Consider the following 24,689-nt stretch of genomic DNA (forward strand, 5'->3'; position numbering starts at 1 on the left):
TGACCCCTCAATCTTGAGGATAAAATATTCTTTTTCCAATTCCTAACTTGACGGAGATAGTGGGAAGTGAGGGCAAAATCTTCTCAGGGATAACCCTATTTCAACAGGAAGGAGGCATTCTCTCTCTTTTTCTGACCTTCATTTATATTAACCAAAATAGGATGAAAGTATTCTCTGAACAAACACTGGAAAAATAAAAAAATACAAAACAGTACCTCTTTATTATATCTGCAATTTCTTGAAAAAGTCCCTTCTCATCAGCAGCATAGGTAACTTCTAGTCTTGTAATTCCAGATCTAATGAGTAACGGGGTTTGATATCTGATATCTAAGAAATAAACAGAATGTATATTATATATAACTGTGTAAGGAATATTGACCGGCCAACTGTCTGCCAGTGGTCAGTGCACATCATAGCGAGTGGTTGAGCGGCCTTAGCATATCATTAGCATATTACACTTTGAATGGTTGAATGGACAACTGGACACTTAGTAAATTAGGCTTTTATTATATAGGATTGCTCCTGACTCCTGACAATTATTGGAGTAATATAATAAGTCTAAGATAAAGCTATGCATAACACTTCTTATTCCTATGTCTCAGCAATTTAGAAAGAAGTTCCTTACACTGGCTTGGTTTAGAACTCCAGACAGGAACAGGTATAAACTAATAAAAATGAACACTACCTTGACTGGAGACTGTCTTGTCTTTATCAATCACTATTACACCCGTGAGTTCTGTTTTGTCTGTATTTGGTAGTGGAGTATCAGATGAGATGCAGTAGAACAGAGCACAGATTGGGTCAAATTCAGGATCTGGTTCTAAGTCTCGTCTAGTTCGAGCGTGTAACTCCACACTGATGAGGGTAAGATTTTGTATCTATAAAAGAAAATTAAAATATGTTTTTAAACACTTTTAAGACATGCTGAAAAAACTATGTTTCACTAAAACTCCAAGGAAATACATATGTAAAATTACAGAAAAAAATGGCCACAGAGTACACAGTCACAGTTTAATACTCTACAGATCAAAGCTAAAAATCTTCACTTCTAAGATTAAATTAAATTAATTCATGTTTTTATTTTAGAAAATTTGCTTAGAATTTTTTTCAATGTCAATACATATTTTCTCAATTTCTGTTTAAATGACTAATCCAAGTAGGTGTATATTCAAGTTTGTTACCTTTTACTATCTACATAGTTAACTATAGTTTTACCTATAGTTCAAACTAAAAAAAAAAGATTTTTAAAATTTGAATTCCTTATTCTTTACTACATGAGGCTACTTAAATTTAGACTTTCATATGTACTAGGCAGATTGCTATAGTTTTTCCTGAAAAGAAAAATCGTAAGAATATTAAGGTATCAACTACACAACAGCCAGATTTTTGCTCATGCACATTTTCTCTGACATATAGTGCAAGAATGTCGAATGTCAGAGGGAAGGTAACAGAGGGTGGATGGGAAGAGATCAACCAAAAAACTTTTATTAACTGCAATCCTTGGCTCTCTTTCTAAAATCACGACACAGCAAGTAAAAACTCTGTGTAGGAAAAACAAATATGATTATAGCTGAAATTACAGCCATAATCATATCAGCAAAGTACATATATGTGGCAATGGAAAAATAGTAGACTACAGTCCAATATTGGCAATTATTCAAATCTTTTCCATATATATAAAAGTCTAAGCAACCATCGCAACCGGACGACTGACCAGGTTGCGTGGGGCAACTAGGCCGGCAGGGAGGGGTTAGTGAGGGGCGACCAAATAACCGAGCAGCAGGCTGTGTGGGTGACCAGGCTGACAGGGGGTCAGTTAGGGGCAACCAAACGACCGAACAGCAGGCTGCGTGGGGTGACCAGGCAGTGGGGGTATTTAGGGGTAATCAGGTTGATGGGGGGGCAGTTGGGGGTGACTAGGCCAGCAGGGAGGGCAGTTGGGGGTGACCAGGCCAGCGGAGGGGGGGGAGGGCAGATAGGGGCAATCAGGCAGACAGGCAGGTGAGCAGTTAGGTCCTGGATTGTGAGAGGGATGTCCGACTGCCAGTTTAGGCCGATGCCCAGGATCAGGCCTAAACTGGCAGTTGGACATCCCCCGAAGGGTCCTGGACTGGAGAGGGTGCAGCCTGGGCTGAGGGGACACCCTCACCCCAATGCAAATTTCATGCACAGGACCTCTAGTGTATTTAATAAAGGATTTGTAATTTGTTTGTATCTTGCATGGTAATTGTTGAAGAAATATAAATGCAAGGCTCTCACTATTCTATGGAAATAGAATGTGTTAAATTCCTTTGGAGGACAATTAAAAAAAAAAACCTATAAAATTAAAAATAAACATATTCTTTGATCCAGCAATTCTACTCTTAATAGATCCTGCAGATATATTCATACATTTAGCTAAATTATATGCATGTAAATGTTCGCTAAAGATTGTAATATTTTAATCTTTGATAGAACCAGTGAGTGTTATATGCTTATACTGCATGTGTGTAAGAAATGTTAAGCATCGATTTATGAACCAGGAGGTCACATCTCAATTCTGGGCCCGGATACATCCCAGGTTGCAGGTTGCAGGTTCCGGTTTGCGGGCTCGATTCCCAGAGGGCATGCAGGAGGTAGCCTATCAGTGATTCTCTCTCATTATTGACATTTCTATCTCTCTCTCCTTCTCCCCCTTCTTCTCTGAAATAATAAAAATATATGTATTTATTTTTTAAAGTTTAAGCATATGAGTAATCTCTGCAAAAAGATAAAACAACATAGATCTGCTTATTGTCTATAAGAAAGGAGATTGCTAGTCTGAGGTGAAAGGAAAGCTTCCTTTTTCATTATAAATCTTTTTGTATGGGTTGGAATTTTTCCCATGTACATGTAAATACTACATGAATTCATTAGTAAATTATTAGTAAATTCATAAGAACCTTTTAAAATATAAAAAAAACATTAATCATGCATGTATAAGATATAAGGAATAAAAGAAATCCACCACTTTCCTTAAGAAATATGTTGCTGTTTCTATTTTTTTAAAAACCCAAGATTAGAAAAAAAAATAAAAATAAAACCATTTGGAGGAACTCAGGAGAAAGAACTTTTAAGTGTATATTCTTCAGGACTGCTTTATTTAAAAAAAAAAAAAATAAGCAAGTATTAATTCAATATATACAAAAATGTAAAATGGGGAAACTCTCCTTAAACCCAAACAAAACAAAACCTAAAACCCCAGTTTAATTAGGAAAAAAATCAACATGTGGAAAGGTTATGAAGATGACTAAAGAAATTTCAGGTCAATAGAATCTGGGAGGTTTACTAATTTATTTACTAGGCCAAATTTCAGATTCAAATGTTGCCTTTCGATTCCTTGATATAAAATGCATTTTGATCTTAGGGGTGTTTTTTTTAAACCTATAGAAAGAAGAGTCTGAGACATTTACTTAGTGTAACTAGAAAAAAGAGAAATGAAAAGGGGGACAAGGATTACAACCCTTTTCTTCTGCATTGAAAATGTATATGCAGCCGAAACTGGTTTGGCTCAATGGATAGAACGTCGGCCTGCGGACTGAAAGATCCCAGGTTCGATTCTGGTCAAGGGCATGTACCTTGGTTGCGGGCACATCCACAGTGGGAGATGTCCAAGAGGCAGCTGATCGATGCTTCTCTCATCAATGTTTCTAACTCTCTATCCCTCTCTCTTCCTCTCTGTAAAAAATCAATAAAATATATTTAAAAAGAAAAGAAAATGTATATGCAGAAGGGAAAGATTAGTCCATGGTAATAGAAAACAAGAAAACTGCCATGAGCACAATTTCTAGAAAAAGGAAAAGCATAGTGCCGAGATTTTTTTTTTGGTTCGTTCCTAATTTGACCACCAGGTGGCTGTTTGGAGTGTGCCTTGAGATGAAGAAAGCCTGTGTCGGGAAGACGCTATGAGCAAGTGATTTTAACTTTAAGAGGTCTCATGATTCTGAAATGGGGTAATGTGAGTAAAGTAACAGTATAAAAAGAAATGTATGTTTTTCAAATAATAAAAGAGTAATCAAATTTAACAAATCCTTTTGCTAAGATCTATTAAATCTGCTTTAATAAATACATTTTAACAAAGTATTTTAATTTTCTATTTTTGGACTCTTACTTGATAAAATATGTCTTCCTGAATTTATTAATTAATTTACCTGAGATTCAGGGAGTAAAATAGGGCCAGGTATAAAGCAGGAAGTAAAGTTGAATGAAAAAATGTACAAATATATATTTAGAAAGTTAGACTATATTCTAATTCTAAAAATGTACAATTCTTAGTTCAAATTTAGGGTTAAACGAGGACAGGGCTTAAATTTTTTTTTTAAGTCTATGGTTATCCAAGCCTTAGATCAGTTTAAGATAGAATTGACCTTAGAACAAAAAAAAACAAAAAAAACTGAATTCTCTGATCTCAAGGCAAAGACATAGAACCAGCATTATCCATTAAAAATACAATGAAAATCACATATGTAATTTAAAATTTTTCTTGTAGTTACATTAAAAAGAAGTAAAAATGGGTTAAATTAATTTAGAAATATTTTCATTTAATTCAATGTATCTAAGATATTACCTTTTAAAATCTGAAATCAATGTAAGTGGTTATGAATGAGATATTTAACATTCTTTTTTTCTATTATGACTTCAAAATTAGTGTGCATTTATAGCAAATTTCAATGTGGATGCTAAATTTTTTATGAAAATACTTGAACTGTATTTAAGTATCATAAAATTTACAGTTGAAAAAGTAGTTTCACATTCCTAAGTTGTTCCAAACATGCTTAAAAAAAAGTTTTCTAATAAATGAGTCAAGTATTAGTTTTTAAACCTAGATTAAATTTAAAATTCAGTTCCTAGACATATAAGCCAAATGTTAAGTTCTCAATAGCCACATTGATAGTGGCCACCATACTGATAGCACAAGTATAAGCAATAAAAATATACTCTAATTTTCACCTTATTGCCAAATATGTTTTATAAAAAGTATTTTTTTTAAATTTATTTCAGAGAGGAAGGGAGCAGGAGAGAGAGAGAGAGAGAGAGAGAGAGAGAGAGAGAGAGAGAGAGAGAGAGAGAGAATATCATTGATTAGCTGCCTCCTCAATGTCCCACATGGGAATCAAGCCTGCCACCCGGGCATGTGACCTCACAGAGAATTGAACCTGTGACTCCTGGTTCACAGATCGACATTCAACCACTGAACCATGCTGGCTGGGCAAATATGTATTCTTGAGTTGTGCTTTCTCTAAGAGATAAATTTATAGTGACTCAGACATATTCTCCAGTCTATCCTGTGACTGATGTACATTTTAAAGACAACCCCTTAGTCTTTGGCATAAGGCCTGTGCAGTGAAAGTAATTGAGTTATATAGGGATTATATGAACAAATGAATTGTAGCAAGCACTAATCCATTGAGCCAAACTAATAGAAAACACAAGTAAATGTTTTTAATGTGATATCACATCCTAATATAACAATCCAGAATAAGAGATTTTCTAGTAGTTAAAAAACTATTTTCTAATTTTAGCTTCTATAAACTAAATTTCAGTTAGAAGATTTATGAAAGTTGTGAAACCACATAGCAGTCTTAATAACTAATGAATGCTTTAAGAGTTTCTCTTATTTCATATAAATGTATGAATACATAAAATAGTAAGAATTAAAAGAACAGAATGATTAACAGGTGTAGAATTCAATGTATTACTTTCTCAATAAAAAATTTCCATACTTGTTCCACGGCATAAAACATAGGAGTTAAACAGTGAATGTGTCCTTACTGTTGCAATTTTACCTCATGTAAAGCTTTTGCATCCTGTAAGTTTTGTATGCTGACTTTGAAACCGTAAGTATTGTTTAAAGATGGTCCATCTATCTGAGAAGTTTCTTTCTTTGGGGTATTTACTGCTGCAAATTGATTCTATTAAAAAACAAAAACAACACATAGCCAGAGAAAAAATAAATAAGCAACCATTTTATTTTGACTACTTATTCCTACTTAAATAATATGCTTTATGTGTTTTGTAATATATGATAAACTAATAATATCTCTTTAAGTCCAAAAAGAAGCCATAAGTATTTTATTAACATTCTTTTCATGCGAGTAATTCAAATGACCAGAATTGGATATATGTAGAAATATCTGATATAATCTGAAAGTAAACCATATGTTGTTCTTTGATTTATAAGCCCCAAATATTGAAAATAATAGTCTTGTATAGATTTCACATTTATACCACATGGACATTTATCTTCACCCTTACTGGAAATATGACAAGCAAACAAGGTATTTGCAACAAGTTTGGCTAGTTTGTAACAAGATTTGAAATTTTGGATTTGTATTTTACCCTAACATACCATGTGTCTGAAAGATGAGTTAAAACATAAATAATCTTTATGGGTTTAGAAAGAATATAATCTTTCTTTTTTCTAAAAAATATGTTTTCTGATTTCCAAATCCATAAACCATTTATGTTCACAATCCTCTGGTACTTGTTTTTAAAATAAATAGCCTGTAATTCAACAATTCTGCTTTAAAAAGAAAAGTTTTTTTTAAAAAGTTTATAATCTCCAAATAGAAACACTAAAATATATCTTATGTCTTTCATGATAGTTATGAGAACTGGATAATATGGGAGTGATTTCTATCATATATTTCCAAAGATACATATGTAATGTATACTTTTTTCATATAACCATATATTTTAAGTTTTACCATATTTTTAGTATTGGAATAAAGATATTTATGATTTTGAAGAGTTTCAATCATAATGTTTTTCTTTGTTATTTAGTAACATAAACTGAAAAAAAATTAATAATGTTATATTTAAGAAAAAAAGTAATAAACCAAGAAAAAGGATATATTTTTGGTGGGATCAAAAATCACTTACTTGAGCTCTGCTGTCATTGGACTGTTCTGATATTGCCAGTAATCAGTTAATGTATTTGTATCCTCATAATCCACATTTTGGCTATCATATTCACTTTCTCTGTAATATTTGTATTTATATATAAGAATCTTTTAGATCCCAACAACAAAAAGAAACTAAAAAAAAAATCAGGCAATTTCTTGTTGTCTCAAAGATGTAAATAAAATGATGCAAAAATATAATAAATTTTTTTAAAAAATTGAGACACAAAGTTATCAATTATCTAACTGAAATCTAAGAATAACACTGGATCTCCCACTGATCTTTAAATATATTTAGCATAGTTACCTTTGCTTGTGTTAAGAATATTCTTCTACGAGTGTCAGTATCACTTCCTTTCTTATGACTTAATTTCTGAGTTTTTGGTTCTGTAGAAAGAAATTTCTTATTTAATATTTATATCAAAATTGCATGCTTCTGTTTAAAAAAACTTTTTGTTGTTCTAAATTCTTAAGTAACATTTGTGAATATTATTCTATAAATTCTCTAGCGAAACCAATTCAATCTTCTGATGCCCATCAACAGAACTTTAAAAATTTTGTATTTTAAATAAAAACATTTACATTTTAATTACTGTTTTATTCCTTACTCATTATCTTAGGGAATCATTTAATTCATTCATTGACTTATTTGTCCAGGATTTATGATGATGAGGGCAAGACACAGTCTATATCCTCATGGGGGTCTAGAGAGAATCAGACATTCACCAAATACATATAGAAAGATAAAATTATAACGGGTAAATACAACAAAAGAGAATACAATTGGGAATTTTTATATAGTCAGGAGGTTAGGAAGGCTTTTTTGAGTTGGAACAAAAAGATGGGATAGTATTAAGTGTGGAAATTTTCCAACTACTGAGCAAATGACTGAGAAATTGCAAAGGGTAGAAAAGAAGGCTACTATAGGAAACTAGGTGAGCAATGGTAACAGTTTGGCCTAAGGTTATAGTGGTAGCAGTAATGGTAGAGTGATCTGTGTAATTTAGAAAACTAAAAGATCACGGGATTTTGTAGTAATAGACTGGAAACCACAGGCTGGACAGTGAGGGAATTAGGAACAGGTAGGTGTAAAAAATAAATCCCATGTTTCCGACTTGTGTAACTCAGTAACAGAGATGGTGGTACTATTCAATGAGGAAAATTTAAAGAGGACCAGGTGAATTTCTGTGTGTGGGCATGTGTGTTAGATGTTTGGTAGTGAATGCATGCAGTGAGATCATGAACTGACTTTAGAAAATACTGACCTTATGGTACCTTTGAGCATTCAAGTAGAAATGCCAAATAAGCAGTTGGGGGATAGTGTTCTGAAGCTTAAAAATTGAGTTCTGAATGGAAATTTAAACTTGTGCATTATCTGCAGTAATACTATGAGCAGGAATTAGATATTCCTGCTCAAAGGGAGAGAATATAAAGTAAGTAAAGAATAAAGAAAGTGAGCCAAAACCGGTTTGGCTCAGTGGTAGAGCCTCGGTCTGCAGACTGAAAGGTCCCAGGTTCGATTCCGGTCAAGGGCATGTACATTGGTTGCGGGCACATCCCTGGTAGGGGGTGTGCAAGAGGCAGCTGGTCGATGTTTCTCTCTCATCGATGTTTCTAACTCTCTATCCCTCTCTCCTCCTCTCTGTAAAAAATCAATAAAAATATATATATATATAAAAAAGAATAAAGTGAAAGCTAAGCCTTAATAAATCCCAACATTTAGATAATAACTGAGAATGTGAGCTTAACTTCAAAAAAAAAAAAAGCAAGTTAGGAAGAAACAGGAGTAGGAAGAAAAGCCAAGGGGAGAAGAAGCTCCAGGAAGTAAGGAGTGGCCAATAGGACAACGGCTGCTTAGAGGGCATGTGATAGGAAGACTGAAAAACATCCATGGGCTTTAGCTACATAAAGGTTACTGAGAATCTTTGCAGGAGCCATACTGGTGAAGTTATGGGGATAGAATCCAGCTAGAGCAGATTCTATCTGGAGAAATGAGTACAAGGTAAAGAAATAAAATTGTTATATTAGAAATCTTCTAAAAAATTTGGCTTTGAAGAATTTAAGGTTAAAGCAGTTGTTTGGCTTTATTTCTGTTTTAAAGTTCAAAGAGAGACTTGGGTATATATTAAAGAGGAAATGGGAATGGGAAAAATCAAGTTGAGAAGGTGAGGTTTCTTAGAGGGCTCCTTTAGTTCACCCAGAAGTGAGAAGATAGGATGAAGGCATATGTAGAGTTCACAGCAGAAAGCTATGAAAGTTTCCACGTGATGTTTTTCTGAGACATGATAAAATAATAATACTCTCATTAGTGAGCTAAGACTTCATTAAAAAAGCCCTCATTTTCATTAACATAGTCTAATATTGTTTTCATTTTAATATTTGAAGAACAGCTATTAAAATCTGTTATTTAGAAACTTACCTGTTGACAAAGGGCTAAGACCCGCTGCTTCAGGAAGCCTTTCCAGAAGTTTTCTCTGAATAATTGGTGTACTATGAAGGCAAAGTGAATCACATATCCCAGTTTTTGCCCTAACATTAATTGGAGATATCACAAGATCCCGAGGTTCATTGCAGGGGCTTTTTTGTATACCATCTTTTACTGGCTTTAAGAGGTTCTCCACAGCCAGGGAACATAGTTCCTCCACGGCTGATAAGGGTCGGTCATCTCCATTCAATGTTTTGGGATCTGGGGATACTGCTTGTTGCCAAGGTGGAATTACTAGAGAATCAGGGGAGCTAGAACTAGAATAGTAGTCATCATCATCATCTTCATCTTTCTCAGGATCATTTGTAGAAACGACTGGTGGCAGCATCTGAATTTCACTTGCAGTTTGACTGTATCCTGTGGTTGGAACTTGTAAAGCAATCTTAAAATTATCAACATCTTCCTTGGTATGTGCTGTAGTGGGGAGTATATGTGGAGTTGTATCCATTTTTGGAGGCACTGCAGGTTTGTCATCTGGGTTAATTGAAGAGCTGAAGTTCTCAGCAGATTTTACAACTCCAGCTGGCTCAGTTTTAGACAGTTTCTTGGAACGTTCATATTCTTCTTTGGCTTGAAGCCATACTTGAACCAGTTGTCGACTTGGGGCACATTTACAAGGCATAATTACAATTTTTTTATCTTCCACCATTTTATGGCTATTACTTGATCCTTTATTGACAAATGCTTGGCCATTACGAAAGGGTGACCCTGGCCTTGGGTTTTGAGTCATTGCCGAGAATGCTGTTTTCCACAGACGAAGTCCTTCCAATGAAAAGTCTCCCTCAAATTCAGCTAGATCATGTGGAAGTCGAGTTTCTACCATGAGAAGCCGTCCGCCGATCTCCCTATAAACAACATATTTTAGAACAAATATTTTGTCTCAAAGAGCAATTACCAAAATATTTAGCTCCCTATCCTAGAGATTTTTAAAGTTCCTTTTGTAGTCTTAAAAATGCCCATCTCACCCTGGCTGGTGTGGCTCACTTGGTTTAGCAATGTACAGTGTACCAATTCCATTCCTAGTCAGGGCACATATTCAGGTTGTGGGTTTGATTCCCAGTCAGGGTAGGTGAAAGATGCAGCTGATTTTCTTTCTCTCTCCCTCCCACTTCCTCTCTATCTCAAATCAATTAAAAATATTTTTAAAAATACCCATCTCTTTCTTCCCTTTCCATACCCCCCTATATACATATATTTTGTGCAGTCTCAATATGCGTTCCTCATAGGACCACTAAATTGATTTCCTTGGGAAAAATCATCATTAATATTAGAAAAAGAAAGCATTTTGTTGTTGTTGTATGTGCACGAAGTCTTCTTTTCTCCAAGGAGATGGCACAAACTCATCAGATTCCTTTCCTCTTACTCATTTTAAATAATTTCCTATTGTTACCACAAATAAAAATAAAAACAATGCAGGAATTTTTCATCAGAGACTATATTCCTGAATTTAATCTATAGCCTCTTTCTACATCCTCTATTATCTATAGTAGTTTAGCAGAGCCAGTAAGTTCAAACAAATGTTTGTGCCCACCTGCCCTCTCAAATTTCCTTAAACTTAAAAAAATCACTCATAATTGAAGTAAATTACCATAATTCTTCCTCCTCTTTCTTTACATGGCAAGGTTTAACATTAACAAAAACCTTAGGGGTTGGCAGAGCCCACAGTATGCATAACTTAAATGCTACTAATGTATATGTATGTGGGGAACCACTAATTAAAAGGTAGCTTACTTTAGTTTTCAATAGTAATAAACTAAACCTCTCCCTTTCTTTAACATATCAATTTGTACTATTTCTGCCTCCTGCAGCAACATTAAAAAAAAAAAAAAAGTCTATTTTGTGAGGCATGTTTTTCATGAGTAAAAGACAGTTTTTAGTTTTTTCAATTTCTTCCTTTGGTCATAGTTTCCCAAATGTCCTGGTCATTCCTTGGACAAAACTCAATGAACTAGAGTTCTTTTTTTTTTTTTCTGACTTGGAGTTGAAGGAGAAGCAGGAGTTGAAGGAAAGATTTTGGCTCTAACTACTTAATTCAAGGTACAACCATTCAACTACTGTGTTTCCCTGAAAATAAGACATCCTCCAAAAATAAGACCTACTTACAGGTTTCCGAGTGAAATATAAGGCATCCCCCGAAAATAAGCCCCCCCCCCCCCCCCCCCCCCCCCCCCACGCTCTGTCTCAGAATGCTATTGCTAACCATGAGAGATTTGGTCCACTGATTCTGAAAGAAATGGAGTCACAAGAAATTCACCAGGAAATTCAGGAATTGGATTTTTGTGATGATGTTCCAGAAGATGATGACATGATTGTCATTGAATAAATGAGTAAATTCTTGATACTGTAGGATTCACAGTTTGTCTGGTTTGTGTTGAAAACTACTGTACTACAGTACCGTATACAGGTAATAAATTTCCTTTATTTTCATTTAACAATAAATGTGTACCGTATTCTTCTTCATGGAAAAATAAGACATCCCCTGAAAATAAGACCTAGCGCATCTTTGGGAGCAAAAATTAATATAAGACACTGTCTTATTTTCGGGGAAACAGGGTAGTCTGTGAATTTTCTTAATGAGTCCACAGTTATGAACAGTTTTCACAATGATATACTACTTAACCAGAATCTAGTGCCTTCCCTGTACTCAATTCCCAGCTATATGAAAAATTAAAAGAATTATTGCTATTGAAGGAAATGAGTATGCCATGAGACCATATCCAATGTAATATCAAAATATTTAAAATTTAAAATACAGAAATCATTAGGAAACCAAAATTTAAAATGATGAAGTATGGTAAATTCAGCTTTCTTAAATAGTCAGAGTAATCCTACTTTTAGGGCTATGAGGAAAAACTCCAAAATATAAGAAATGCTTTATAAAGAAGGTATTAATCACATAATTATCTATAGTGCAAAATAAAGGACATTTCAGTACAATAATATACACGAAAGAATATTATGCAGCCATTAAAATGATAAAGAAACTCATAAATTTAGAAAATGTGTGCTAATTTTAATGTTAATGTATAATGTTAAATGAACAAATCTGGATATAATATTGTGACTACAATAAGATCACATTTCATAAAAGAATAAAATTAAAATTGTATACATTTTAAAAAATCTAAAACAACCCATTAAAATATTATTAGTGATTATTACAGGTAGATAATGGTGTAAGTTTATACTTCCTAAATTTTCTATAATAAATACATAGATTAAAAAAACAAAATTGTTTTTTCAAAAATAATGACTGTCTTCCTTCTATTTCAGCTGTATAACAACTGTCAAAGTTAGATGACAACTATTCAGCGATACAGAGTTAATGACTAGCACATGTATGTTAACTAAGAATTAAAAAGATGTATAAGGTTGAAGTAGAAAAAACACTTCAATTAAAAAATATACCATGCCTACTGATAAAGACAAAGCTCCCCAAATAATGGAAACAAATGTCAAAGGAACAGACATTTATACATCCTGGCAGTGAAATAAAGAGAAAGTCCCATTCATATTAAAGACCACATAGGGATATTAAGCAAAGCAAGAACAGTGTGTTGGGGAAGTATATTTCTGTCCTTAGAGTGAAGGGAACTTCTACCCTATATTGATTGATTACTTTTTTCCAATCCTTTCTTAAAGGACTCCTGCGGGAATTACTGCTCATCTGTTTGGCATTCACTGTGTGTTTTTTCCTATGGTCAGAAACATGGTGCTACTAAAGTGTATATATGCAGTGTGGCCTCTTGCCTTAGTTGGCTCTTCACATCTCTTTCTACAATTTAAACTATGCAGGGTCTGCCTTCAGCAAGTTCTAGCCAACCTGCTCTGCTTCTGACTGGGTGGCTGAAATAAATTGCTTCTCTCTCTCTGAAACTGGTTAGGTAAATGGGGTCAAAGACACAGGGGGCAGGACAAGAAAATACAATTTAAACCTGGATGAAGTCATGTTCCCCAACTTAACTCTTATTAGAAACTAGAGGCACAGTGCACAAATTTGTACACCAGGAGGATCCCTCAGCCTGGCCTGCGGGATTGGGCAGAAACTAGCTCTCCAACATCCCCTGAGGGGTCCTGGATTGTGAGATCACCAATGCACAATCAGGGCCAGGGAGGGATGTGGTAGATTGGTGGGGAGGGACTACGGGGAGAGCTCCAGGGCATGTCTGGCCATCTCACTCAGTTACGATTGGCTGGACTCCAGCAGCAAGCTCACCTACCAGTCAGAGCATCTTTCCCCTGGTGGTCAGTGCATGTCATAGCGAGCAGTTGAGCATCCTTAGCATATTATGCTTTGATTAGCATATTACACTTTGAACGGCCGACCAGATAACTAGATACTTAGCATAGTAAGATTTTATTATATAGGATGCTCAATCTCAGTGACACAGATGATATAGGATACTAACTTAACTACTAGGTTATTAGTAAACCAATATTGTGATTCCGCCTATTTTGCTATTAGCTGCATGTATGCATATCTTTTATCACTTCTCTGAAAAGATTCTTAAAAGAAAGAAGAGATAATGGGGTGTTAATTCTATCCTGCACCCTTTATAACTGTACAAATAACAACAGTAACAATATGACTAAAGATGATGGCAACAAGAGGGTGGTATATATATTACAGAAACAACTTAATCTTCACTTAGAGATATAAAATAAGAGTATTTAAAATATATCTATGCTCATTTTGATACACTTAAAAATATAAACTTCTTTTAAAAAATTATGAATTTACCATTTTAGAAATAATTATCATTTTAAAAATGATAATACTTTAAAAGTACTATGACATCCTTCTTAATGTAGCATCATATCACAGAGAGCCAGTCTTAAATTATAGTAGATACAAAACCAACCCTCATCAGCTTAAAGAAATTTCTCCAAAGTGTAAGCATTCGGCTATTCTGTGAATTTTCTTAACAAGTCCAAATTATAGTTTTCTTAATGATATACTTACAAATACAGTATCAGTCAGAAAACTAGCAGTAAGGTACCAAATGTTATATACCTGGTAATTATTCAGAGACCCAAGGGGAAAATATAATTCTGATTACCTGGGCTTTTCTGGTACATCAGAAGGATTACTGCAAAATGGCTCCTGGTAAATAGTTTCTGAAAGGTCATGATCCAACAAGGTTGCCATAATTTCTTCCCTACTTGGAGGGGACATAAGTGGTTTCAGAATGTGAGCAGTTCGAGGGGTGAAACTGCCATTTTTAGATTGTGAGGGAGAGCTGGCAGACCTTGGTGAACTATCAGGAGTTGGTGTCAATATATCATTATTTCTTGACACATACAAATCTAAATCCTCAGAGGCTGCATCAACAAGTTCACCATCAGGGGAGGATAGTATTGTAGTGAAAGAGGCATTGACCGAATCAAGAGATTGTCCCATTTCTTTTCTGGTATGACCTTGAATCCAGTCTGAATTGCCAGGCTGTGAGAGGCTAAAAAACACTTCTTTGCTTACTGAACTCCTATTCAATCTGGATTTTTCATTTGGACAGTCCTGTGCCTGCTGGACACAGAAAGAATCCATTATTGAATTAGACCGAGTTGTTAGAGGATGGAAGCTATTTTTCCACTGATTGTGGCGATGATTCTCATTGCTCTCTATGGATGATTTATCAAATAGTTCAGGACTTAGAGTAGCAGATCTAATCCACAAGGATGAGTCTGAGGCATGATGTTTGTCTTCATCACACTTCTTGTTATCATGACTTAAAAACTCAGCTTTTTCTATAGTTTGTCCTGGGAAAAGATCCTGAACTGCATCACTTAGGAACTTCTGAGGCAAATTCTGATCAGCGGGGACAAACTGACTCCCAGAATAAAAGCTACAAAATCCAGTTTGACCTATTGTATTAATATCAAAATTATAATTATGTTCAGGAGACAAGCTATCTTCAAGTGAATAACAACTTTCAAAACCTGGATCTGAAGAAAAGATGGGACTGTCATCCGACAGGGAGTTATCCAACTGGCCAGAGTTTTGCAAATTTATTGCGTCTACTTTGAGAAGTTTGGGGATTTTGTCTTTAGGTTTTGTACTTCTGGGAGTTCGAGGTTTTCTTGGAGATGTTACTGATCGTGTTCGTTTAGTTGTTTTGTTATGCTCAAGGGGAACGGAAATATTGTTGTTTGGTTGATGATTATTAGATAATGGATCTTGCATAATATTTGCATTTTGTGCTTTCTGCTGTCTTTTCTGTAACAATTCTTTCAGAACCGCCAGTCCGGACTGTCCTTCACCAAATGCTGAAGGTGCTGACACATTTTGATTTTTACACTGAGAAAGTGCTTTGGTTTGTGAAACTACTTCTGACTTCTGTTTTACCCTTTCAGGTTTAAAATTTGACATACCTAAAATAAAACCCCTTTGTTTTTGTTCCCATGGTATTTGTTTGATTGGACTTCTCAGGGAAGTTACAAAGTAATTAGGCATTTGACTTTCCTCTGATGCTGCATTTCCTGGGGAATAAGTTTCGCTGTGCTTTGACTGTTCTGCCATGCACACAGGTTGCTGCTGACTATCTTTGCAATGCAAAAAATTAGGGGCATATGTCTGGTCTGGCTTTGATTCTAGAGAATTACGATATTCATTTAATTTTCCAAAGGATGACAAATAGTTCTTTTGCGTATTTGCGTTCTCTTCTGTCTTTGGAGACATTATACCCGAAGATATCTGTGTATTCTGTGCAACCTGAGACAAATGGTTTGAAAGGTCAAATATATTTTTTTGAATCAGAGCTGATTCCTTTAGAGTAAACATGGCACTTTGATTATGAGGCCTTTGAACATTAATTTTTGCGTTTCCAGGTCCCAAAGAATTACAAACAACTGAAGGATGCAAATCATCTCGAGAACTGGGGAATGTTTGCAAATCTACAGGCTTCTTGCTTTCTAAGAAAGAAGAAAAGCAGCCAGATAAATTCTGTTGCGCATGTGTTCCAGTGGTTTGGGGAGCAGAAAGGGGATGATCTATAGCAGAGCCCATTACTGATACATCTTTCTGTTTATTAAGTAGTTGAGAATCACTAGAACTATGTGAGGTCTCAGATACATTCTGATGTTTCAGCACAAATGCAATTTCAGAGTCAGTTTGAGATTTTAGTTTTTCATCTTTAAGTGTCATGTGCTTTCTCGAAGTACCTTTTTCATTTTTTTGTTTCTGTTTTGTTCTCGGCTTCTTCCCATCATCTATTACTTTATTTGTTTGATTTCGTTTGTTCCTTTTCTTAGTAACTACTGAGGGATTAATACGCTTTATTTTCGATTTCTTCACTTGTGTTCTTGCTCGACTATTTTTTTCTATACTGGAATTAACAATCTTGCTATTATATGCATTAGGACCCTTAAAAAGCATTGCTTCTTTATCTGCAGCAGCTATAATTTCTTCAGCTCTTGGATCTGTGGGAGACCAGCACCGAGGTGGGGAAGAATTTATGGGACTTGTGCTTCTCTCAGAAAGAAAACCTAATTTAGACATAACATCACTATAATTTAAGTCACAGTCTTCGGTTTCAGCATTATAAGATGGCAAGGGAGGAGAAAGAATAGCATGTGAACGCTTTTTCCGGAAAGACAAAGTTCTTTTAATATTTTCACTATTTGTCCTTTGTTGCTTAACTGTTTTTTTCTTAGCAGATTTATGTTTTGTTTTTCTTCTGTGACTTTTCTTTGGTGTTGGTGGATAAATGGGATATTTGGTCGCAGGGGAGTCAGGAACTTTTGGCCAAAAATCCTTTAAAGGTGCAAGCTTTTTATATAGTTCCATTTTTTCCTCTGTTAATATTACCTGTTTTTCTTTAGAGTCTATTTTTCCTAGCTTCACAAGCATATTTTTTCTCCCTCTAAATCTATTAATAATAATATACTTTATAATGACAGGGGGCAGCTTTTTAGACATTTTTCTTCGTTTTCGAGATTTAAGAGTTCCATCTAAACTTTCACCAATTTCCATGGGATGAGGTAGGCTAATTTTTGAGTTGTGTGTTACAAAACTTGACTCACTATCTTCAGTCTCATAATTTACCTTGCGTTTGGCTCTAAGGGTGTATTTATTTCCATACAATCCAAAGGACTGCTCAGTTTCTAAGGTTCCATCTCCAAAGTGACAATCTATAAAACTGTCCGTAGGTGTTTTATTTTCAAAAGCTCCGCGGGTGACTTTAGTTAAATCACTGTCCAACTCATTATTCTTCTCAGAATTATTATTACAAGGATTATTTTGTATATAATTATCTTTTGTTGATCCAGTCTCACTAGTTTTGGTAGAAGTCTCTTGATGACCTACAATTTTCTTTTTATTCATTTTTAACCGGGACTGTTTATTACTGGGTTGTAGTTTATAAGTGACAGGAGAGAGTTTCTGTGGTCTACTGAGACAATTAGAAAGAACAACACTAGGGAAAAACATATAATGTGCTGCTTGCTGGCTGAGATTTGGCTTTTCTGTTTTATGTTCTTGAAATTCTTCATATCTAATTTTAAGTTTATTTAGTCCACTTTCATCAGCAATGCTATCAAGAGAATGTACCATAGTTCTATTCTCCCCTGAGCATGATAGCAATTCACAATTTTCAGTTAATGATGAAGGGAATATACTGTTCAGAGCTATGCTGTTTCCCTTTTCATTTCCTTCAGAAGATAATTTATTTTTTGAATGATTTAAGTCGGAAAAGTTGCAAGAATTTTTGCCCAATGTACTTTCGCTAGTGTGACGGTTTATATGTATAAAAGCGGCATCCTTATCGATTTTTCTAATGTTTGTATACTTTCTACTTGGTACTTGTCTTGTAACAGATGGAATATCTTCATCATAATCAAAAACACTATTTTCACAGGAAGATACTGGGAGGATATCTTTCTTACTATTTTGTTTTTGCGAGTTTTCTGAATGGGCAGTACTGCTTAAAGATCCAGGATATTTCACGGAGTAAGTGCTTTCATTTGTAAAAGAAGCAACTGAATGATCGAGACCTTTTTCTGTATTGTTTGGCTGTGAAAAATCTTCAATTAAATCTTCCTTGTTCAAAACATGCGAAGAAAGGGCACTTGTGTGTTTACACTGAAAGGTAATCTTAGCAGAAGATGGGGGTTCTAATGTAGCAGCATCTTTGTGAAAGATGGAAGGTTTTACTGAGAGCTTGCTTGTTGCAATCACAGAAGAGTGGGTTCTAGAATTTTCATTGTCCAATGGATTGTCTGAAATGAGGGGAAAAGAATTTATTTCACTTTCACTCTTAACTTTTAAAATATTTTCCCATACCATGATATTATCACCATAAAAGAAATTATATGAAGTTAAGTTTGTATGTTTAATGTAGCTATCTCAACAAAAAGATTACTCCTATTAGCATAATAACTCAATCTAAGTAATCAAGAGTTAGTTACATTTGATTATTAGTCATTATTTTAAACCCATGTTCCTTTGATCAGAAATAGATTATATTCCTTTTTAGTGCCTTTTGGAGAAATAAAGGGAAAATACTTGTCACCTTGAAAAGTTTTCATAAAATAATATGCTTTTCATCATCACTTCAAATTAGCTGCACATATTTCTTAGTTTCTTATGCTACTTAAATGTTAACATTACAATCTGATTAAAGTTTATGAATCTTCAATCAGTGATTAACAAATGTTATCCTCTTAAAAATGAGAAAGAATAATTTACCTCTATTCTCAAAAGAAAAAATTCTGGAGAAGGACAAAACACTATTGTTATAGCCTCACTTAACCAACTATATAGCAAGTGTAACTATAGTTTAAAATAGCCGAAACAGGTTTGGCTCAGCGGTGGAGCGTCGGTCTGTGGACTGAGAGGTCCCGGGTTTGATTCCAGTCAAGAGCATGTACTTTGGTTGCGGGCAAACCCCAGTGGGGGTGTGTGCAGGAGGCAGCTGGTCGATGTTTCTTCTCATCGACGTTTCTAGCTCTCTATCTCTCTCCCTTCCTCTCTGTAAAAAAAATCAATAAAATATATTTAAAAATAAAATAAAATGTAATTTTAGCCCCTAAACTAGGAAATGCTCATAGTAGACTTGTTTACTCACCACTATTTTCATCTGCAGTTCCATCTAACTGAGGTATAGAAAGATTGGCTAGAAGCAAACTGTTATTACTCCATTCCATTTCTTCTTCTGAAGATGAATCATCTTCTTCAGTTGAGCTTCTATGGGTATTTCGGCACAGTGATCTAGAGAATGTTAAGATTCACTAGTGAGTATGACCATTAGAAAAAAGCATGTCAGAATCAAATAATTTGCCTAATTTGATGCTAAAGTAGTAAAACGAAATAAAAAAAGACTTGAAAATTTTAACTTTAAAAAGAAAAGCAGCTTTATTTTTAGTATCACATCCTACAAAAAGTTATTGTAAACAGATGTTATAATCCCTTTTATATGAGCTATATGACACCATCAATCCTGTATTCAACACTCTACAACATCCTGGATTACCATATCTCATCATGTTCTTCTTTATACTCTCCCTCATTCTATTATTAGAGAGAATAGTAGGTAACAGAGAAGCTAGTAATTTCTAAAAGGGTGGCATCTGAACTATTTTAAGAAGTCTCCATAAATACACGGCCACTACATCATAAACTGGAAAAGACTAACAAAAAGGTGAGTAAAGGAGTATTAAGGTTAAGGTTGAAAGATAAAAAATAACTGGGATCAGAGAAGGGCCAGGAAGTAGGAAAGGTGTTGTTGAGTCAATCCAACAGTGGCTATAAAGTAGGGTTACTGAGGAATTCAGATGGACTGTTAAGTCCAGATGGATACTCTCTTTAAATTTTATCTCATATAGAGTTAAATTTAGTCACTAGAACCTAGCTTGATTATTTCCCTTCTATCTGTTTGGGCAAACTTTGTTTCTATCCACCCCTAATTTGTTCTTTCTATTGTCTCAAAAATTTGAAAATATCCCATATTATTCATGGGACAGTGTCTCCATTAATCCTTTCCAAATCAGTTTGTCCTAATATCATTCTTTTAAGAGCTGAAAGGGTTATTAGAGGTCATCTGCTCCAACTTTCTATCCCATGCAAAAACCTTATTTTTAACAGACTTGATACCTCAACTTTTACTTTTCAGTATATGGGGCTTACTGTCTTACAAGATAATCTTTTCCACTGTTAATGGCTCTAGCTGTTAGTGATTTTCCTCCTATATTACACAAAATCTTTATATGCAACTTCCATACATTCTTCCTGCTTTTGTCCTCTATTGCCATATACAGCAGGTCTATGCCATTTTTCACATGATAACCTTTAAAATATTTGAAAGCATTTATCATTTGTCCCATAATTCTTGTGTCATTAAACTATATATTTTTTTCTATAGTCTTTAAGTGATAGTATTAACAGATCCTTCTAGTTTACTTCCTCTTCTGTCCCTTTACTTTCTTAGTATTCTAAAAATATGGTACATATTCAAGACAGAATGTAATATCAAGTATATGAATAGAATTAAATGATTCCTTTTCTAGATACTATACTTCTATTGTTCAATCTCTCTCTAATATACACTTAAGTATTTAGGTTTGTTTTCCCCAAAGTTAACTTGTGTATGGTTTTCACAGAATTGTCCAGTCAAAGAACACACAAGCAATAGTTAATCATAGAATAAACCATATTTATACTAGAGGGATAGAGCTGAATTCATGAATTCATGCACTGGTGGGGTCCCTCAGCCTGGCCTGCACCCTCTCACAAAATGGAGTAGTGCGCAAAGCAGCAGGCAGCTGGGGTGGAGTCCAGGCCCAGGCCAGGCACTACGCTGCTCCTGCTCATCCCAGCCCCACTGCACCTGCTGCCACCACTATTTGGTAGTGCTGCTGCAGAGGTGAAGAGGCTCATGCCGCTCAACAGTCAGCTGAGCGGCACTCCCACTGTGGGAGTACACTGACCATCAGGGGGGCAGCTCCTGCGTTGAGTGTCTGCCTCCTGGTGGTCAGTGTGCATCATAGAGACCGGTTGTTCGGTTGCTTACGGTAAGTTTTTATATCCTATATCAGGGCCTGGTACATGAAATTTATGTATGGAAGGGGAGGTCCCCTCAGCCCAGCCTGCACCCTCTCCAATACGGGACCCCTTGGGGGATCTCCGACTGTTGGTTTAGGCCTGGATCTGGGGATCGGGCCTAAACCAGCAGTTGGACATCCCTCTCACAATCCTGGACCGCTGGCTCCTAATTGTTCACCTGCCTGTCTGCCTGGTCGCCCCCAATGGCCCCCTCCACCGGCCTAGTCATCCCTTACTGCCCCCCTTTGCCAGCCTAATTGCCCCCAACTGCCCCCCTGCCAACCTGGTCACCCCCAACTGCACCCCTCTCCGCTGGTCTGGTCGCCCCTAACTGCCTCCCCCCTGCCAGCCTTGGTTGCCTCTTACTACCCACCTCACCGGCTTGGTCACTCCCAACTGCCCCCTGCTGGCCTGTTCAAACACCCCCCCCCCCCCCCCCCCCCCCGTTGCCAGTCTGGTCGCCCCATGCAGCCTACTTGCTCAGTTGTTTGGTCGTCCCTTACTAACGCCCTGCTGACCTAATCGCCCCATGCAGCCTGCTAGTTCAGTCATTTGGTCATCCCTCATGAACCCCCTGCTGTCCTGATCATAGGCAGCCACCTTGTGAGGGTGTGACAGTCAATTTGCATACAACCTCTTTATTATATAGGATAATAAAAGCGTAATATGCTAAGTGTCTGGTCATCCGTTCAACCAATCAAAGTGCAATATGCTAATGATATGCTAAGGCCGCTCAACTGCTCACTATGAAGTGCACTGACCACCAGGGGCCAGTCAACGGGTCTTTCATTTGCTATAACATGCACTGACCACCAGGGGGTAGATGCTTCGACCAGTAGGTTAGCTTGCTGCTGGAATCTGGCCAATTGGGACTGAACGAGATGAGCCGGACATGCCCTGGAGCCCTCTGCAGAACCTCTCTGGCTGGCCAAGCTCCTGCATTCCTCCCTGGCCTGGACTGTGCACCTGTGGGTTTCCTCAGCCTGGCCTCCACCCTCTCTCAATCTAGGACCCCTCAGGGGATGTCGAAGAGCCAGTTTCAGCTCTATCCCTCAGGCCAGGCCGAGGGACCCCACTGGTGCATGAATTCGCTCAGCGGGCCTCTTGTATATAGTTATGCTGGCACTACTGGTAACAAGTAGATAGTGACTTTATAAGAATTTTATACTGTATATTTGAATGTGTATCTATTTACTTAGTACAGGTATAAAAGTATAAATTAAACAAGGTATAATCTAAGAAACTATAGAAGAAATTCTAATGGTACAGTGAAGGTAAAATAAAACAATGAGAGAAGAATGAAAAAAAGAGAGAAACAATGGGGATAAAAAAGTAAAATGCCAAAAGATCAAGTAGAAATATTAGTCAACCAACTCTGCTAAAATATGAAAAAGTAATTCAATTTATTAGACTTAAATACATCAAATAAATACTAAAATTATTCTATAATAGAACCCCAAATCTGTTAGAATAATAGGTATAGCTAGCAGCCAATAATTAAATTCACCATTTTGATAATCATAAAACACTACAGACTTATTGTACTATTCATAAAGTAAAATCCATGGCTTACCCACAGAATTGTTAAGCCCAGAATGAATTAAAGTTCTAAGTAGTCTATATTTGTGAAGCTAAGTGATTCAATCTAAACCATATGATTCTACACTTTATTAGGCATCACCTATTTGATTTCAAGATACTTTTGACTCTATATTCTGTCATTTAATGCATTACCAATTTCCAATATATATGACAATCTCAATCCAACACAGCATGATACTTGGCATACAGAAAGTATTTAAGTGATTTCTGAGGAAATGCAAAACCATCCAAATTCTGTGAACCCACCTAATCAGTCACTGCTGCCATATACTCTCCTTATCAACAAGGATGTTACCGTGTGAGACTTTGTTAAATGTCTGCCTGAAATTAAGACTCAATACAATACTTACATCCTCCTAAGTAACCATACTTCAAAAGGATATAAAGACAGTAGAGCACGACTTGAATTCATGAAAGGTACTGATATTCTCTGCTTTCTTTTATAAATGCCCACAAAGTATTTAATTATCATAATCATCACCCCTATTATGGGAGACTAGAACTAGAAGGAGATCAGTTAAAAAGTTTGAATCACAGTATTCCAGATAAATGGTAATAAAGGACAAAAATAGGATATTCCTTTGGGAAGGAGGGGAATGGAAGGATAGAACAGAAGTCAGAGAGACAGTTACCTTATAGGGTTTAACAACAAACAGATAAAGGATGTAAAGGAAGGTAAATTAAACATGACACTAAAGTTACAAACTTTCAGAACTTGGGGGGTAAAGTGGTTATCATGACAAAAATAAGGAACAAGCCATGTGACAGCATTGTCTATTGTTATTTGGATGGCCTATGCTCCAAAAAAAGGTGATGTGACTGAGGCATTTCCCAACAAGGTATTTCATGAAAAGATTTATAAAGTTTATACAAAAAAAAATGGCAAAATTTATAGAATAGCTACAATGATTAGATAATATCACCAAAAGGCATTTTAAGGTACTATGAAGGTCAAATCGGTCAAGAAATCAAATACTGATTCTGTCTGAACTAGGTAAAATCAGGTCTTCAAAGGTCAAAGGGCCCCTAGTTTGGTGGCTCAGTTAGTTGGAGCATTGTCCTATACTAGGGGTGTCGAACTCAATCAGAGAAGGGGCCAAAATCTAAAATCCAGCCTAAATCGCGGGCCGAATGGTTTACTGAACAGTCATAAACTGACAATGTCATAAACTGACAGCGGAGTGCAGTGATGACAGCGCGGTGCGGGCCACATTGCAAGGCCTGGCGGGCTGGATTTGGCCCGCGGGCCTTGTGTTTGACACATGTGTCCTATACCTTGGGGCATGCATGGGAAGCAACCAATGGGTGTTTTTCTCTCACAATAATATTTCTGTCTCTTTCTCCCTTCCCCTCTCTCTAAAATTTCAATAAACATATCCTCGAGTGAGGATAAAAAAAATAAAAGAAATAAAAAGGTCAAGAAGCTGAGTCTTTGAGGGAATTTTCACTGTGACAGCAAAGGAAATTGAGCATACTACGAAAATATAAAAGAATATACCCAAATAATAGGAGAAGGGGTCAAAAATTTATTTTTTATATTAGGTAGTGTAATATATGTAATATATAAGTATGTCAACATGACATATAGATTAACCTCTTTCGCCTTTCAGTAATGGCTTTGGGGTGTGTGTGAGATCTTCAAACGTGG

General features: G+C 35.8%; 1 protein-coding gene across 2 annotated transcripts in view; it reads right to left on the bottom strand.

Moving 5' to 3' along the window:
• The window catches only part of REV3L (REV3 like, DNA directed polymerase zeta catalytic subunit), a 135,497-nt gene that overhangs the window by 35,486 nt on the left and 75,322 nt on the right, over positions 1 to 24,689 (bottom strand). For both annotated transcript variants that reach the window (XM_084889867.1, XM_084889868.1), the window contains 7 exons: positions 19,467 to 19,609; positions 14,466 to 18,618; positions 9,340 to 10,250; positions 7,228 to 7,307; positions 5,805 to 5,930; positions 686 to 878; positions 216 to 327 (listed from right to left, as the gene is read on the bottom strand). In XM_084889867.1, coding sequence (XP_084745993.1) covers positions 216 to 327; positions 686 to 878; positions 5,805 to 5,930; positions 7,228 to 7,307; positions 9,340 to 10,250; positions 14,466 to 18,618; positions 19,467 to 19,609 — 5,718 coding nt within the window. The remainder of the gene's footprint in view (positions 1 to 215; positions 328 to 685; positions 879 to 5,804; positions 5,931 to 7,227; positions 7,308 to 9,339; positions 10,251 to 14,465; positions 18,619 to 19,466; positions 19,610 to 24,689) is intronic.

Source organism: Pipistrellus hanaki (assembly GCF_964339955.1).
Source record: "Pipistrellus hanaki genome assembly, chromosome: 7".
In the NCBI taxonomy this organism is placed as follows: domain Eukaryota; kingdom Metazoa; phylum Chordata; class Mammalia; order Chiroptera; family Vespertilionidae; genus Pipistrellus; species Pipistrellus hanaki.